Source organism: Accipiter gentilis, chromosome 21 (genome assembly GCF_929443795.1).
Source record: "Accipiter gentilis chromosome 21, bAccGen1.1, whole genome shotgun sequence".
In the NCBI taxonomy this organism is placed as follows: Eukaryota; Metazoa; Chordata; class Aves; order Accipitriformes; family Accipitridae; genus Astur; species Astur gentilis.
This window is the reverse complement of record NC_064900.1, coordinates 16,840,681-16,857,378: the sequence shown is the minus strand read 5'-3', so window position 1 is coordinate 16,857,378 and position 16,698 is coordinate 16,840,681. Positions and strand designations below refer to the sequence as shown.

At 41.2% G+C, this 16,698-nt stretch overlaps 1 protein-coding gene and 1 long non-coding RNA gene across 9 annotated transcripts in view; one reads left to right on the top strand and one right to left on the bottom strand.

The window, feature by feature from the left end:
• Nucleotides 1-4,356: 4,356 nt before the first annotated feature.
• Nucleotides 4,357-15,282, bottom strand: LOC126048918 (uncharacterized). 8 transcript variants are annotated; one of them, XR_007509039.1, is made up of 5 exons: nt 15,200-15,282; nt 14,936-14,999; nt 11,778-12,490; nt 10,226-10,387; nt 4,357-4,657 (listed from the first exon to the last, which is right to left on the bottom strand). It is a non-coding gene; the product is annotated as an uncharacterized LOC126048918 (long non-coding RNA). The 8 variants fall into 8 exon arrangements; XR_007509038.1 differs by having other exon boundaries at nt 11,778-12,120; nt 14,936-15,211; XR_007509033.1 differs by having other exon boundaries at nt 14,936-15,210.
• PDZK1 (PDZ domain containing 1) overlaps nt 15,229-16,698 on the top strand; it is a 6,700-nt gene continuing 5,230 nt past the window's right edge. Inside the window, exons 1-2 of the mRNA XM_049824462.1 lie at nt 15,229-15,438; nt 15,745-15,997. Of these exons, the coding sequence (XP_049680419.1) occupies nt 15,229-15,438; nt 15,745-15,997 (463 nt within the window). The remainder of the gene's footprint in view (nt 15,439-15,744; nt 15,998-16,698) is intronic.

Here is a 16,698-nt window from a genome sequence, read left to right as displayed (position 1 = left end):
TCCCTCCCTCGGATGGGAACAACAGATTCTTCAGGGAGCATATCTTTACCTGACAAAGGTTGCGAATCACAGCTTTCAGCCATCGCAGTTAGCCTGGCATATCAATATAAATTGAAAGTGATGTTTCCTGTTGTTAATACTGTGGGTCGCGGTGGCTTAGATAAGGTGTACCACCTTTCCATAACTCAGCTGCAAGGGCATCATTTTACGCAGGGAGTAAGGGATCGCTTTACAATTGTCCCAGCTAGAGTCAGCAGATGACACAAATAAGTCTGTATTCTGCCAATGTGCTGCATTTGAAAATGAATTTTCATGAACTAGTTTGTTACGAATCCAAGAAAAGGATGGCACTGCAAGGAGACTGGTGAGCTTGTGGTCAGCAAGTATGCAGCAAGCAATGTAGGTCTTTTACACTATTTAGCACTATTTAGATCAATCATTAGTTCAATTTTTAAGGAATGTACATGCTCCTAGGCGAGAAAGTTCAGCTGTGGTCACTATAGTCACTGTCATAAAGATTTAAGAGAGGGACTATTTTTACAGAAAAATATCTCTATAAACCTTTTGTCAATAGAACAATGCTGGCACTGATACATATCATTTGAGCACAACTTTATATTCAGAACCAAACATAGGAGCTGTACTCATTAAAATTTAAGGTTGGACTTCTTGTACAATTGTGTTAATAACAAAAGGCACCTTTTAATTAGCTGACCTCTGTAACTTTACAGTAGTAATATAAACATTAAAGATCTACTTCACCAATCTTTCATTAACAGCTGTTTTCCACTCCTCTCATTGAGTGGAACAGCCATGAAAGCGATTTCTTCACCGTCTCTTAACACAACCTTGGTGATTCACAATTTAAAAAACAAAAAACACTTAAACTTAGAAGTGATCCACAGGCTAGGTATATCTTTTTTTTTTCTCTCTCTCTTTTTTTTTTAAATCTCAGACATAAATCTGTATAAACTCTTCAGATGTGAGTGATTAAGTTAAATAAGGGCCATCATCCTGGCACCCATGGGCACAAACCCCTCTTATGGTTGTGTCCAAAACAGGGCCAGGAAGTGATATGGGCCACATACTTCCTGGCAAAGAGGGAGACTTTAGTAAATACCACTTACTGAACCTACACCCTGACACAATACCAACTGCGCCAGGTTTGGCTCTCTCCACTCTTCAGCACTGTGCCAGCACTGTGAGACTCTGGAACAAGCCATGTGTATCCCCCAGCTTCAGGCTACTAGAATGTGTGTGGCACACCTCATGTTATTTCTAGTGCTGAGTAGGAGAAATACCATACACCCTCTCCATTGCCACTTGCCAGCACAGCAATTCACACTTCCTTGAATTTAGGCAGCTCTTCAGCTTGTTATGAAGGCTGTGTGGATAAGGATGCTAAGGCACATTCTGTTATGTGCTCAAGTCAAGTTCTTTGAAAGCATTCCAGAAGATCAAAAGAAGGTGCCTCAGAAAGACAATACCAAAACATGTCTAGAGTCGGTGTTAAATTCCAGGTGACCTGCTGGAAGCACTAGGAAGTGAGAAGTTTTTGCTTTGGGGGAAGGAGGCTAGGACTTGCCAAAACATGTGAATTAACTAAAGGCAGAGATCCTAGCAAGTACCAAAGTTAAGAACACAGGTGCTTCTCTCCATTTACCAACAAGCTGAGGAAGCCGTGTGATCACTTACAACCACCAGAAAATGGTTATTTCTGATAATTTTTTGGTAACATGGGTGATAGGACATATTGAAAGCTGCCTTTGATGTATTCTTAATCAGTTTTCATTGCAAAGACAATCCCACAAATGGGCTTTCCTTTTCCCAAGGCAGAGCAACCCACACCACCTTTCCCAGGCACTTACCTATATGTACTGCAGGGATCTCATCTCCTCCCACAGTACGTAGGGTCTTTGTTTGGGCAGAACCAGGACAGTTAATAGAGCATCTGGTGTTAACCAGCCAAATGACTTCTATTAACCTTACATCCCACTGCTTCCATTCTCCAGCGCCCTATGCTCTCAGAATAGTCCTTAACAATCCATTGTATTGCTCAATCTTTCCAGAGGCTTGTGGATGATAGGGTACATGATGCGCCAAATCAATGCTATGTTTCTTGGCCAGGAGTGTATGAGGTTATTTCAGAAATGAGTTGTACTGACTCAATTCTTTCTGGAGTATCATGACACAGAACTTGACATTCAAGGCTCAGGATGGCATTTCAAGCACTGCCATGGTTTACAGGGTATGTCTCCACTCACCCAGTAGATGCTTCCACCATGGCAAACGCATAGCGCTTGCCTTGACAGGTTTAGAGCCGTGGTCCAGTATAGCCAATTTGCCAGGCCTCACCATATTGATACCCCAGCCACCTACCTCCAGGGAGACTTCACTCACATGGGTGTCCTGCTTTCAGCAGGGATAGAGTTAATTGTCTTCCTAGTAGCTGGTACAGTGCTATGTTTTGGGTTCAGTATGAGAAGAATGTTGATAACACTGATGTTTTCAGTTGTTGCTCAGTAGTGTTTAGTCTAAAGTCAAGGATTTTTCAGCTTCTGATGCCCAGCCAGCGAGAAAGCTGGAGGGGCACAAGAAGTTGGCACGGGACACAGCCAGGGCAGCTGACCCAAACTGGCCAACGGTGTATTCCATACCATGGGACGTCACATCTAGGATATAAACTGGGGGGGAGTGGGGGCAGGGGGAGTCACTGCTCAGGGACTAACTGGGTGTTGGTTGGTGGGTGCTGAGCAATTACATTGTGTATCACTTGTAACCAATCCTTTTATTATTACTATTGTCATTTTATTAGTGTTCTCATTATTAGTTTCTTCTTTTCTATTCTATTAAACCGTTCTTATCTCAACCCACGAGTTTTACTTCTTTTCCTGATTCTCTCCACCATCCCACTGGGTGGGAAGTGAGTGAGCGAGCGGCTGCGTGGTGCTTAGTTGCTGACTGGGGTTAAACCACGACAATAGGTCACTTGATTGCAATGTATGTTTCACACGTATGATAACCTCAACAGTCAGGGCCACCCCTCAACAACAAGCCCATTTTTTTATTGTATCTCTCCCAGTTACTGTTATCTTGAATTCTTCAAGTTTTTCATCCTATTTTCTCTCCCTGTCCTCTGGAGTAGGGAAGTAAAAGCAGCGCAGTGGGCATCTAGCTACTAGCTAATGTTAACCCATCACAGTCCCTTTTTTTGGCATCCAGCATGGGCTGCACAGATTTGAACCTCTTGATCTGCAGTCAAATGCTGCTGGCCCAGGTCAATCCACAATCCAAATGTGCTGCCTTTAAAACATTTCTTGCAGCTGGAGAAGGCTGTTGCCCAGAGCAAAGATCAGGCTTGCCTCCGATGACTTGCTTGACTAAATTTTTGAGTATAATTATCAGTAGAACAAAATTCAAAGCTGCTGAGAAATGCATGTGATTAGCATTTATGCAGGCCAGGACAAGACAGCCTATCAAGGTGTTGAACATATTCAGTGAAACTTGGTTAAATAAATCATCTTTTAAATCAACCTTTGCCCAAGCAAAGTCCAGTCTTACTTATAGGTACAGCCACAGGAGGGGCAGCAAAAGACAATTCCTGTGCAGGCTGCTCCACACAAACACAGGTAAGAAATTCCTTTTTTGCTAATCCTCTTCCCTCAGAAAATGCCTTTTTATGATCCCATTAATTTTGCATGTAAAACTTTCATGGATTAAGAAGAGTAGTATGCAGTGTACTGTAACCTTCCCTCCATTTCTAAATAAAGCCTACTGTTTCTTCAGTTTTGTGTGCCACTGGTTTTGCATGTTAATGTCAGGAAGTACCACTGATTCCCAGTGTTTGTCAAGAAAAACTGCTTTAAGTTGTAGTTGTGATCAATACAGTCTGATGTGTTCCAAACAATGTCCAAAAAAATAGGGCAGTCCATCCCTATATGGAGTTAGTACCAGTGCAACTAGACAGAGACTCAAAAAAGCACAAGGCACCTGACAAAGTGAAGCATGATCTGCAGGCTTCCTACACCTGCATGCTGAAATTCCCCATATTTTCCAGCTTCAGTGACATCTGTGCCAAACCCCCACCACACATCCATACTGTTCTATATGCTGCCCAGCTAACCTCACCAACGCACTTTTAGCTTCAATAGCAAATGGTCTGTAGCATGGGTAGCCATAGAGGCTATTGAACAGTAGCCTGCTGTCATGGAAGAATTTGACTCCCAGCTACTTCTAAAAAAAGGGAAAAGGAAAAAGGCCAGCTCCCACATACATTAGTCACACAGGTGATATAAAGAGAACTAAAACACAAAGTTGCAAAGAATTCTTTACACAGAAACAGATTAATTTTCTTAGGATTTATTAGGCTGTGATTAGTGGCTAATCTCTACAACACAGCTTCGATCTTTTGACAGACTGTTAAAGAATTCTCAATCATGGGTTTCTCTAGGCTTGCTTTACTAACAACTCAGAGTTGGGCCACCACCGCAGTGAATGGCAACCCTCCAAAAATTTCTCAGTCTTGTGTATCTTTTTACCACCCATTATCCCAGTCCAAAGTCTTTGTAATTTTCCAGTTGATCTCAGTTCCCATGTCGATGTCCTTCATCAGCATCTTGTCTCATCAATTCTTCTCTTGTTCCATCCGGTCATCATCCTGTGGGTTTCAAAGTCCGTCTTGGGTCAGTCATCTTCTCATCCCCTTTACCTTGAAGTCTCATACCTACACAATTCTGAGAAAACCTCTCTGGTTGTTCCATTAACTATTTCACACTTATCTTTGTAAGTTCTATGTATTTTAATCACTCCCCAGCTAAGCACCTGTATCTTGCCGATTCTTCATCTTTTGTTCGATCTGTCTCTACTGATTAGCTTGGCTGGGTTTTAATCTGGTCCTGGATTGGGGCTATACCAGGGAGCAGACTGAGAACACTGTTCATGGCCTGTTGAGCAGCTCTGTTGCCATTAATAACCTTAACCCATTCTATATTCATTTCTAACAGTCTTAATAGTTCTCAATTTTCTAAAATCTTCTACAGTTCCCCCCTTTTATTTTTATTCTACTCAATTGCATACCTGCAATTGTAATAACTACAATGGTTCCAGGCAGTATCTCTAATCTTATTCATCATGCTCGTATAACAAGCGATACAACCTTGTACTAAAACTAATCCACACACAAAAATCACAATAATGACAATCAGTATCACAATCCCCCTTTTCAACCATGTTGCTATGCTTGGAAACCATGACATGAGCCAAGAAAAGATTTCTGCAAATCCCCATGATGTATCATCTTTCGCTATTTGTTGCATACTTGAACATATTTCCCATATTTTATGCACGTTGGTCAGCAATTCTCCAGTATGGTCTACATACATACAACAACTAACATTTAACACCATACATACTCCTCCTAGTGATGCCAAAAGAATATCTAATGCCATATGGTTTTGAAGAGTCAACTTAGGTAACTCATGAAACTATTTTTGTAAAGTTAATAACCCATGAGCAGCATAATTGACTAACTTCTCAATTTCACCAGAAACATTCAAAATCACCTTTTCCAATTCACTTACACCTAGTCTTGGCATGAACCAATGGATAAAAGACTGAAATTTAGTGGATCTGTCTATTTCTGGTTTGTCAAGTACATGATAAAAATGTTCTATGCCAAACAGGCCTTCAGGTTTTTTTGGCCATATTTCTAAATCCGTGGACAACAGTCCCAATGTACAAGAGCTTCGTATGCCCTCTGTCCACACAACCAAAAGACCCCCAAAGAAGTTGCTGCAACCCAACTCAATTCAGTTGCTGACTTAATCATTATAATAGTGTTACATTTAGTCTAATTACTTACAAACGTATGATTTTTTTACATAAATTCTTCTTATTAATGTCAGGTGGATAACACCTCTGGATATATTGTGTAGGGAGAGAATCAGCACCTGTAGGTAAACTAATATCCCATACATGTTCCTCATGAGCATCAGCGAAGGTGGTATTTTGCCAGTATTTTTCCCAATTTTTATTTCTTGGGATAGGTACCCTTACCAACCGAGTTCTGTGACCTACTGAGTTTGGTAAGGTAACACAAAGCCAGCAATCAGACAGATTTACATTATGTGAGATCGATTGCATTATAGACACATGTATTGTCTTTTCAATGATTTTCCCAATTTATGTCTGGCAGGCTCCTAGGTTTTCCTAGTTTTCATTCAAAATTTGGTATTGATCAATATTCAAAAGATCTTTTCAAAACTCAATCATAAATTTCCTGCTTGTTAGGTTCACCTTGTACACCTAATATCAAAACCTGATATTCAATCAAAAAGGCATGATTCAGAGATAAATCATAACACCACCAATCATTGTTCATCTAACCCGTTTCCTTATGTTGTCCATGTCCAATCATCCATAGGTCATGACTGATACACCAGGTTCTTTTCCCTGTTCTTGGCTCACGTATTTGTAAAAGATAAGCACAAGAAATTCATCATTTTGGTTCACAACAAGGTTTGAAATTCCAAGGACCTTCAAGATTAGAGCAAACCATTACAAAAAAATTTGCAGTTTGCATTATATTTTCAGGAACTTCACATCTAATTTTGTGTTCCTGGAAACAACAACACTTCTATTATTTCTAATTTGAGTTCCCTTAACTCTACCAAAGTTTTGGTATATGGGATTTCCATAACTTCTCACAGTTCGTTCAGTTTCAAGTTCTCGGTAATGCAATATAAAATTAGACCACAAGATGTCAGTAAAAAAACAAAAATTGAGTCAATACCAAGATTGCTGTCGAGATGTTAATTTTTCCGAAGTATCTTTACATGTGAATGATGGATCCAGGCTTCTTTTCCTTGTATCTTTATGGCATTAAAAAAAGGTTAATATTATAAGATAAGGTCCTTCTCAATTTGGTTCAAACCTGTTCTTCCTTTTAAATTTTTTAATATAAACCACATCTCCAGGTTGAATGTCATGCACCTATACTTCTGGAGAAAATCCTCGGTACCTCAGTATGCATGATTTCTCAACTTAGTAAATGAATGTTGTAAGTATAGTAAATGTTGGGTCACTTGTTCACCTCCATCCAATAAGCTTGTCTTAGCTGGGACTTAGCTGCTATTATCCTCCCAAATAGAATTTCAGCAGGTGAAACTCCTATTGGTTGCCTTGGTGTATTCCTAATATCCCAAAGAACTAAATGTAAAGCTTCTGGCCATTTCAATCCTGTTTATACACTTTCACAATTTTTTCTTTTATTGTCCTGTTCATCCTTCCTATCTGCCCTGAGGATTCCAGGTGATAGGGTGTACGAAATTGAGCTTTAGTGTTTAAAAAAAATTATATATCTGCAAAAGAATTTGCAGCTGAGGAATGTGCTCCTCGATCTGAATCAATCACTTCTGGTACCCCATATCTTGGTATGATTTCTTTAATCAAAGTTTTCACTACTGCTTTTGAATCACTTTCCCTTGTCAGGAAGGCTTCTACCCATCCAGACAGCTGATCAACTATCACCAGGATAGAGGTAAAACTTAATGCCTTGGGCATTTTAGCATAGTCTATTTGTAATTTCTGAAAAGGGTATGTATCCAAAGGTCTTTTCCCAGATGGGGTTTTAATTCAGAGAGTTGCATATTCTTTACACAACCAGCAACTTTGACAAATCCTTTTACTTGCTGCATAAACTCCTGGTGCTGCCCACAATCTCTGAATCTTCAAGGCAATACTGGTCCCCCATGCATCTTATTGTGGTACCATTCCGTGATCAGTAATAAATGCCTTTTGGGAAGTAACGGTTTACCTCCTAATGTCCAGATTCCTTCGCTTTGATCTCCTTCAAGTTTTTCCCATAGTTTTTTCTTATCTTCTGGGAGATCATCATATAATTTTCCCATCTCAAGGAGTTCACCTTCTGAGTACTCCAACTTCAATGCCATCAATAATAAGATCTGTTTTGCTGCTGCCTTAGCTGCTTGATCTGCTAGGGCATTTCCCTTTGTGATTCTGTCTGTCTTGTTTGTGTGGGTCTTTATATATATCACGGCTATTTTAGAAGGTAACTTGATCGCTTCCAACAATGCTTTAATTTCTGCCCCGTGTGCAACGTTTTTTCCTGCGGAGGTGAGAAATCCTCCTTCTTTCCATAGAACACCTGTTGCACAACAGACTCTAAAAGCATATTTAGAATCAGTGTAAAGATTTACACACATTCCGACTGCATACCTTGCTGCTCCAGTAAGGGTGATAATTTCTACTCCTTGAGTACCTAGAGAAGGTGATAAAGGTTCAGCCAATAATACCTGTGTTTCTGTGGTAACAGCATATCCAGTTCGCTTCAATCCACCCTCATAATATGATGCTCTATCTGTAAATAAGTTCAGATCTGGGTTATCTAAAGGTTCATCTCTCAAGTCGTTCCACGGTTTGCTGGTTGAGTATATAATGTGAGTACAGTTATGTACATCCTTTTCACCATCTGTTGGCAGTGGCATTAAAGTAGTTGGATTCAAAGTATTACATCTCTCTATTTTCAGGTTATCAGTAAGTAACAAAATCAATTCATAACGATGTGCCCTTTGTGGAGATGGTGCCTTTTCTGCATATTGTTTTAACAGAAGTTCAACTTCATGGGGTACGCAGACAGTGAGTGGGTGTCTCAGAATCAGGTTTCAAGTTCGCTCCACTAACGCAGCTGCTGCTGCCACCGCTCTTATACAGAATGGTGTGCCTCTTATCACAGGAACTAAAATATGAGAGTAATAGGCTACTGGTCTTTCATGTGGTCCTAAAGTTTGTACTACAACAGCATTTGTAATTCCCTTCATTTCAACACAATACAATTTAAATGGTTTAGTGTGATCTGGTATCCCTGAGGCTGGTGCCTTTAATAAGGCCCCTTTTGAAATCCTAAAAGCTTTCTCCCTTTCAGGTCCCCATTTTATAGGTTCCACTTCTTCATTTCTAGTAGCTTCATGTAGGGGTTTTAGTAGTTCACTATAACCCAGAATCCAAGATCTACAAAATCCCACTTGTCCTAAAAATCCCTTTAATTGTTTTTTTTTTTTTTCAATTGGTCCCGGCAGCTCTTGTATTACTCTTATCCGATTTGGGTCCACTTCTCCTTCCCTAGGTTTCAATATGAATCCCGAGTACTTTACCTGCTGTAGACAAAGCTGTAGTTTGGATAGAGATGCTCGGTGTCTCTTCCTTCCTAGTTGAATATAGAGATATTCTGTGTCTTTCATGCACTCCTGCTGTGTGTGACTAGCCCAACATATTGGACCAATACTGAATTGCTTGGAAAACTTAAATCTCTCAGATCTTTTTTCAATATTTGAGAAAAAATTGTTGGAGAACTAGTAAACCCTTGCGGTAGCCGCATCCAAGTTAACTGTTTCCCTTGCCATGTAAAAGCAAATATTAGCTGACTTTCTTCTGTAATAGGAATACTAAAAAATGCTCCTGTTAGATCTAAAACAGTATAATACTGTGCCCGTGCAGGTATCTGAGTAAGTATTAACTTTGGATCAGGAACAATATGGTGCAATGATACTACATGCTCATTTACAGCTCGGAGATCTTGTACAAATCTATACTCTGCATCTCCATCTTTATCTAATCGATGCTTATTTACAGGCAAGATAGGGGTATTGTATGGGCCTTCATATTCTTTCAAGATACCCTTTTTCAAAAAAGAATCAATTTGTTTTGAAATACTAGGTATAGTTTCATTAGCAATTGGGTATTGTCTCATAGAAGGGGGTAACCCTCCCTTTGTTTTTATTACTACAGGTTCTGCAGAAAGGAACAATCCCACATCTTCCCCTGAGGGGCTACAGAGTGTTTGGGGTACCATCTCAAGTCCTCGTGGAATATTTTCGGTCAATTCTTTTTCATTTGAAATATGTGCAATTTCAGATCCAATAAAATATAATTTCATTCCACTAGGAGCTAGAGATATCCGAGTACCAAATTCCTGCAAAAGGTCACGTCCCAGTAATGAAACAGGTGAACTGGGAGATATTATAAGTCTTCCCCGTGCCAATTTTCTGGCCAAAATGACGACAAGTAAAGGGACAGAGAGGTACTTCAGTTCTTCTCCCACAACTCCTTTAATTATCACTTTTTCCCCAGAAATCTGAGGAATATTGTCATTTAATAATGCCAATGTAGCTCCCGTATCCACCAAAAAGGTAAAAAAAATTCCATTTACCTTTGCAGTAATCTGTCCATACTCCATTCCATCAAGAGGGTCAGTCATCCCAATCACCTTGGATTCCTCAATATCATTGAGAATGTGGTTGTGGTGGCTGTGCTGGAACAGATCGTTGTCCTGCTGCCACAGGTTGCAGTGGACAATCTTGCTGTGTGTGCCCTATATTTCCGCAATAAAAACACATTGAAGCATTTATGTTCATACCTTGAAGTTGTGCAGCAGGAGGAGGTAGTCGTCCCTGACCACCTCGTCCTGCTCTAAAATTCCCATGGGGGGAATCCCTGTCCTCTTCCCCTGGGGTTATAATTTTGAGTAATTGCAGCTGCCAGCAAACTGATTCCCCATTCTTTCTCCTTCCATTCTTATTTGCTTTCTTCCTTCTGCTTTTCTTCTTCTCTCTTTTGCCTTTCCTCATCTCTACCATCGTAAACAAAAGTTGCAATGCTAAGAATTTTTGGTAGGGTTTCCCCCTGCCAACCAGGCATGTGCTTCTTAAAATATTTATTGATATTCAGAGCTGATTGTTCCACAGATAAACTGATTGGTAATGGCTCTTGAAAATTATCTTCTGTCATTCCCCCATATTTTAAGAGCACCGCCTTTAATCATGCCCAATCATCACTAGGATGTTCATCCGATTTTTTCCTGCATTCCATAACTTTTGTCCAATTAGTCACTTTTTCTCCACACTGTCGTACAGCTTCTATAAGTTGCTGCACAGCAGTCTGGTAAATTCTCAATCCTTCTGTAGTGGTCAGATTACAATTTGGGTCCTGGTCTGGCCAAGGGATTAACCCTTGTCCTCTTTGGGCTCTCCCTCTTTCTTTTAGGAATATTTTTTCTCTTTCTTCAGGCTGAAATAGTTCTCACAATAAAGTTTTCATATCGTTCCAATTATGCCTATAATCTGTTACTATGCCAGATAACAACTGTGCACATTTTTCTGCAGCATGTCTCAGCCTGGGCATGTTACTCTTCCAGGAAACTAGATCTCCTTGTTTCCAAGATTCACGTCTCTACTGCAGTAACTGCAGGGACATCAGGAGGAGCTCCTGGTCCAGTTCTTGGATTCAGAATGTATTCAACCCTCATTAGATACATTCCTGCAGAGACAAGGTCAGTTTCCTAGCTATCGGAGCAGAGGGATGTGAGCTTGCCCTCCTTTTTAATAATTTTGGTCTTCGTTGTGCCCGGTTGTACCATATATACCAGTAGTCAATAGCCTGACTATCCATATCTTCCAGAATCATTTAGGAACTTTTGTTTATGAGGCTTAAAAGTTCCTTTTGTAGGCCACACATCTGCTGGTCCTCTTCCTCTATCATAAGTCAGGGGTGGCCATCCCTCCTGGCACAAAGTAATCAGCTTTCGCTTTTGCAGTATTTGTGCCAGGGGTATCTTTTTCCAATTTTCTAGTACCTCAGCAAGGGATGCCCCCCTTTGAATGCTGGGTACATTTCCCATTTTCTCCTATGACCAAGTTTAAACACAAAAGTACTCCCAGTATATCTGGAATCACCTGTTCCCAAGTGTCAATAGGTGAACTCACCTGATACTTTTGCTGGCTTTTGAGTATTGGTTACAGGTCTGCCCAAAGAGAGTCCTGGTCTCCTTCCTCTTGTGTTCTAGAGTCCCATTTGGGGTGCCAATTCTGTTCAAGAATTCTCAATCATGGGTTTCTCTAGGCTTGCTTTACTAACAACTCAGAGTTGGGCCACCACCGCAGTGAATGGCAACCCTCCAAAAATTTCTCAGTCTTGTGTACCTTTTTACCACCCATTATCCCAGTCCAAAGTCTTTGTAATTTTCCAGTTGATCTCAGTTCCCATGTCGATGTCCTTCATCAGCATCTTGTCTCATCAATTTTTCTCTTGTTCCATCCGGTCATCATCCTGTGGGTTTCAAAGTCCGTCTTGGGTCAGTCATCTTCTCATCCCCTTTACCTTGAAGTCTCATACCTACACAATTCTGAGAAAACCTCTCTGGTTGTTCCATTAACTATTTCACACTTATCTTTGTAAGTTCTATGTATTTTAATCACTCCCCAGCTAAGCACCTGTATCTTGCCGATTCTTCATCTTTTGTTTGATCTGTCTCTACTGATTAGCTTGGCTGGGTTTTAATCTGGTCCTGGATAGGGGCTATACCAGGGAGCAGACTGAGAACACTGTTCATGGCCTGTTGAGCAGCTCTGTTGCCATTAATAACCTTAACCCATTCTATAGTCCTAAATTTTCTAAAATCTTCTACACAGACTTCTGTCTGTAGAGAGAAGCAGAAAAAAATCTTTCCAGTAAAACGCAAATCAAGTTTGCCAATTACTTGGACTTTCCAACTGGGGGAAGTTGCCTTCACTCATCTTGTTCCTCTATGATCATGGATCTTTGGTAGGAGTTCCTAAGACAACTATCTTCCCTGGTCACAACTACTGCTTACTTTCATTATGTAGAATTCCTGCTAATGATATGCATCACCCAAACCAGAGTTTCATTACATAATAAAAGCATAGAAGAGTTTAGGTTGGAAGAGTCTTCTGGAGGTCGCCTGGTCCAATGCCCCATACAAAACAGGGCCAGCTTAGATCAGGTTGCTCAGGGCCCCATCCAGCTATGTATCTCCAAGGATAGAGATTCCACAGCCTCTGTGGGCACTTGTTCTAGTATCTGACAGCCCCAAGATGAAAAGCTGTCCGTATGGCTGTCCAATTGGAATTTTCCTTGCTGCAGCTTGTGTCTGTTGCCTCTCATCCTACCGCTGTTAACTTCCACGAAGAGTCTGGCTCTGTGTTCTCTACACAATCCAGTTAGGCAGTTGAAGACATAAGATCTTCCCCTTACTTTCTCTTCCCAAGACTGAACAGACCCAGCTCTCTCTGCCGCCTTAAACATTATGATGTGCTCCAAAACCTAAATCACCTCAGTGGACTAGCTCCAATATGTCAATTATTTGGGGAGCTCAAAACTGGAGACAGGTCTCACAAGTGCCAAAGAGAGGGGAATAATCCCTTCTATTGACCTGCTGGCTACATTCTGATACCACCCAGTATACAGTTGACTTTCTTCACTGCAAAGGTGCACCACTGATTCACGTTCAGCTTGGGCACTTGAGTGCTGTCCAGCAACACTGCCTTCTGGCCAGCCAGCAGTCAGCCTGTATTGTTGTGCATGCCCTAGATACAGATATTTTTTTTTTTTTTTTTTTTTTTTTTTTTTTTGGTGAACTTCATGATGTTCCTGCCAGCCCATTTCTCCAGCCTGCTGAGGTCCCACTAAATAGCAACCCTAACCTCCAGCCTATTGACTGCTCCCCCTCAGTTTAGTATCACCTACCAGCTTGTTGAGGACGTATTCTGTCTCACTGTCTGTATCATAAAGATGTTAAACAGTATCTGCCCAGTACCAACTCTAAAGAATGCCACTAATAACCAGCCAACGACTGGATTATATACTACTGATCAAACCCCTCTGAATCTAGTGGCCCAGCCAATTTTCTGCATTATCTAGTAGTCTGCTTATGCAGTACATTTGTCACCAAATTGGCTACACTAACTGTACTAGAGACTGTGTCAAAGTTATTGCAAAAGTTAAAGTGAACAGCATCCACTGCTCTAAATTAAATTACCTCTCCTGCAAGTGATGACCTGATGGCACATTCACATTTTCAGTAGGTGTATGCCTGAATACTCCACGCTTTTGTTAGACCTCATAATACCTGCATTCATATCTTACCCAAGTCTCACATACAATGATATACAAAAGTGAAATAGTTCTGTTAGCTCCTTTTCATAACAGATTCAGATTGTTTAATTAGGATTCAGAGGCAGAGGACAACATGGACAGCTCCAAGAACTTTGACTCTACTAGTAACTTCTAAAGGACACAGAAATAAAGCAAGGGCACCATTTTGTATGACAACTGAGATATAAAGATAACAAAACCAGCTAGAAGAAAAAAAGCTTTTTAAGTGGAGACAAGGGTCTTCCTAGTTCCTTTGTAGTCCTTGCTTTCCACCCTCCAATGCAAACCCTGCACTCATTAACAATAACACTCCAGTTACAATGTCTTTTCCTGAAACTTAATTTTTTTTTTTTTTGCTAAAATAACTAAGAACAGAAAAGCCTGGTTAGGACAATGAGGTCCTTCCTTGATCCCACCTGCTCGTCCATCTGCACAGGTTGCCCAGAAAAGTTGTAAAATCTCCATCCTTGGAGATATTAAAAAGGCTGAGAGTTGCACTGTTCAGCCCGGAGAAGCTAAGGCTTAGGGGAAACTTACCAACATATAAAAATATCTGAAGGGAGTGTGCAAAGAAGATGGAACCAGGCTCTTTTCAGTGGTGCCCAGTAAAAGGACAAGAGGCAACAGGCACAAACTGAAGCACAGGAGATTCCTTCTGAACATCAGGAGGCATTTAGTTACTGTGAGGGTGACCAAGCAGTGGCACAGGTTGCCCAGAGGTGTAAAGGAGCCTCCCTCCTTGGAGATATTCAAAAGCCATCTGGACTTGTTCCTGGGGAACCGGCTCTAGGTGGCCCTGCTTGAGCTGGGAGGTTGGACCACATGCCCTCCAGAAGTCCCTTCCAACCTTGACCATTCTGCGATTCTGTGAAATCCCATTTTGTCACGTAACTTTCCTGTAGTGTTCCAGTATTTTTGTGCTGCCATTGCTTTTCCTCTGTAAGACTTGATTTTGGTATTAAATCCTCACCTCAATTTTCACTATGTTATCCCAGGCAGACAACTTCTTTCTTCCAGTTCTGCATCTTGCTTAACTTCATTTGAGATAGGGAGACAAGAAAAGCAAGGATGGAGAGGGAAAAGGGATTGGTGTCTTCTCCCTAGTTTTGTTAACTAGCTTCAACTTTGCACAGCTGGATTTCCCGGGAAACAAAAACCCAATAATTTTGGAGCAAACTGTCTCAATATGTATTTAGAGGGAACATATCTAGGTAACCTTAGTGTTTTTACTCACACATATGTTTTCCATCCTGTCTGATACAGATGACTTCTGTTCTCCAGCCCCGAGAATGTACAGTGACCAAAAAGCCCCAAAAGAGCTATGGATTCTACCTGCGTATTGAGAAAGACACAGCAGGGCATCTCATCCGGAATGTGGAAAAGAACAGTCCAGCTGAAAAGGCTGGCTTGAAGGATGGAGACAGAGTCCTCAGGGTTAATGGTGTGTTTGTAGACAAGGAGGAACATGCACAGGTACATTTCTCTTTAGTCTGGGATCCACATCACTCCCCATCACCTAGACCGACTGCCACTATGTGAAGCTTTCTCTTCCAGTTTTTATGGCATCTTCAGCTAGGAAATCCAAGAGTTAACTGCTCTGAGTGTCTCCCTGCATCATTTATTACCCACCATGGGCACGAAATGTCTTTGAGGTGCCTCCATAGTGCATAAGCAGAGGGATGAGACAACAAAAACAATAGACAGTGCAACCCTTCCTGGGGAGAGCTTTTAGGTCAATTGCTCTAGGACCTGCTTGCCATTTCACCTTGTCCACTACAGGTGGTGGAGATTGTAAAAAACAGCGGGAATTCTGTTGTACTTCTTGTTCTGGATGACGCATCCTATCAGAAGGCAGAAAAGGAGGGAGTGAACTTGGAAGAGCTGGGCCAAAATGTGTCAACAGGACAGCAGCAGGAGCAGCAGTCCCCACTGCCCATGGCCAATGGAGCAACCACTGCAGTTCCACAACCCCGGCTCTGCTACCTAGTGAAGGACGAGAAAGGCTATGGCTTCTCCCTGAAAACCACAGAAGGTGAGAGCCTGGGGAGAATCGATACTCTGTGAGTGTATGTGTGTATCTATCTATCTATCTATCTATATCTATGGCAGCAGGGACAGAGGCAACCACTGTTAACATGTGGAGCCAATGGGGACACACAAACTGCTCTTGCTGACATAAAGAGAGAAGCAGCAAGATGAGTTCAGATCCATCTCTAGTCCATTTCTGTACAGCATATGCAGTGCACTCTTTTCTGAGGACCACTTTTCTTATGGGGTGAAGATTAAAAAAAAAAAAAAAAAGACAGACATAAAAAGAATAAGTTATTTTCTGCTAGTTATTTAAGCCCACTTACCAAAACCAAATTTGCAGTCCCTGCTCAAATACCAGATATACACTCAAGGTGCTACATTAAGTCCTGTTCCATACCTCCAAGTCACCTCAGGAATCAGCACACAAAGTTCGACAGCTGTAATAAACACTTTTCCTGATTTGTGAGTTATTTCATTTAGAAACCAAGGCATTTTGAACCTCCTCCACACATGCCTTTCTTCCAAGGCCAGTCAACACAATAGGGAAGTCTTCTGGAAAGGATCACCTCTAAAGAGGGTATTTTGGAATGCAATATAACTGAAAGACCAAACATGGAAGCCTTCTAAACACAGGAAATGATGAAATGTAGAAAACAACAATAAAAGCAGGTCATCACTTCAAACTGGGAGGGAAGGGGGGTG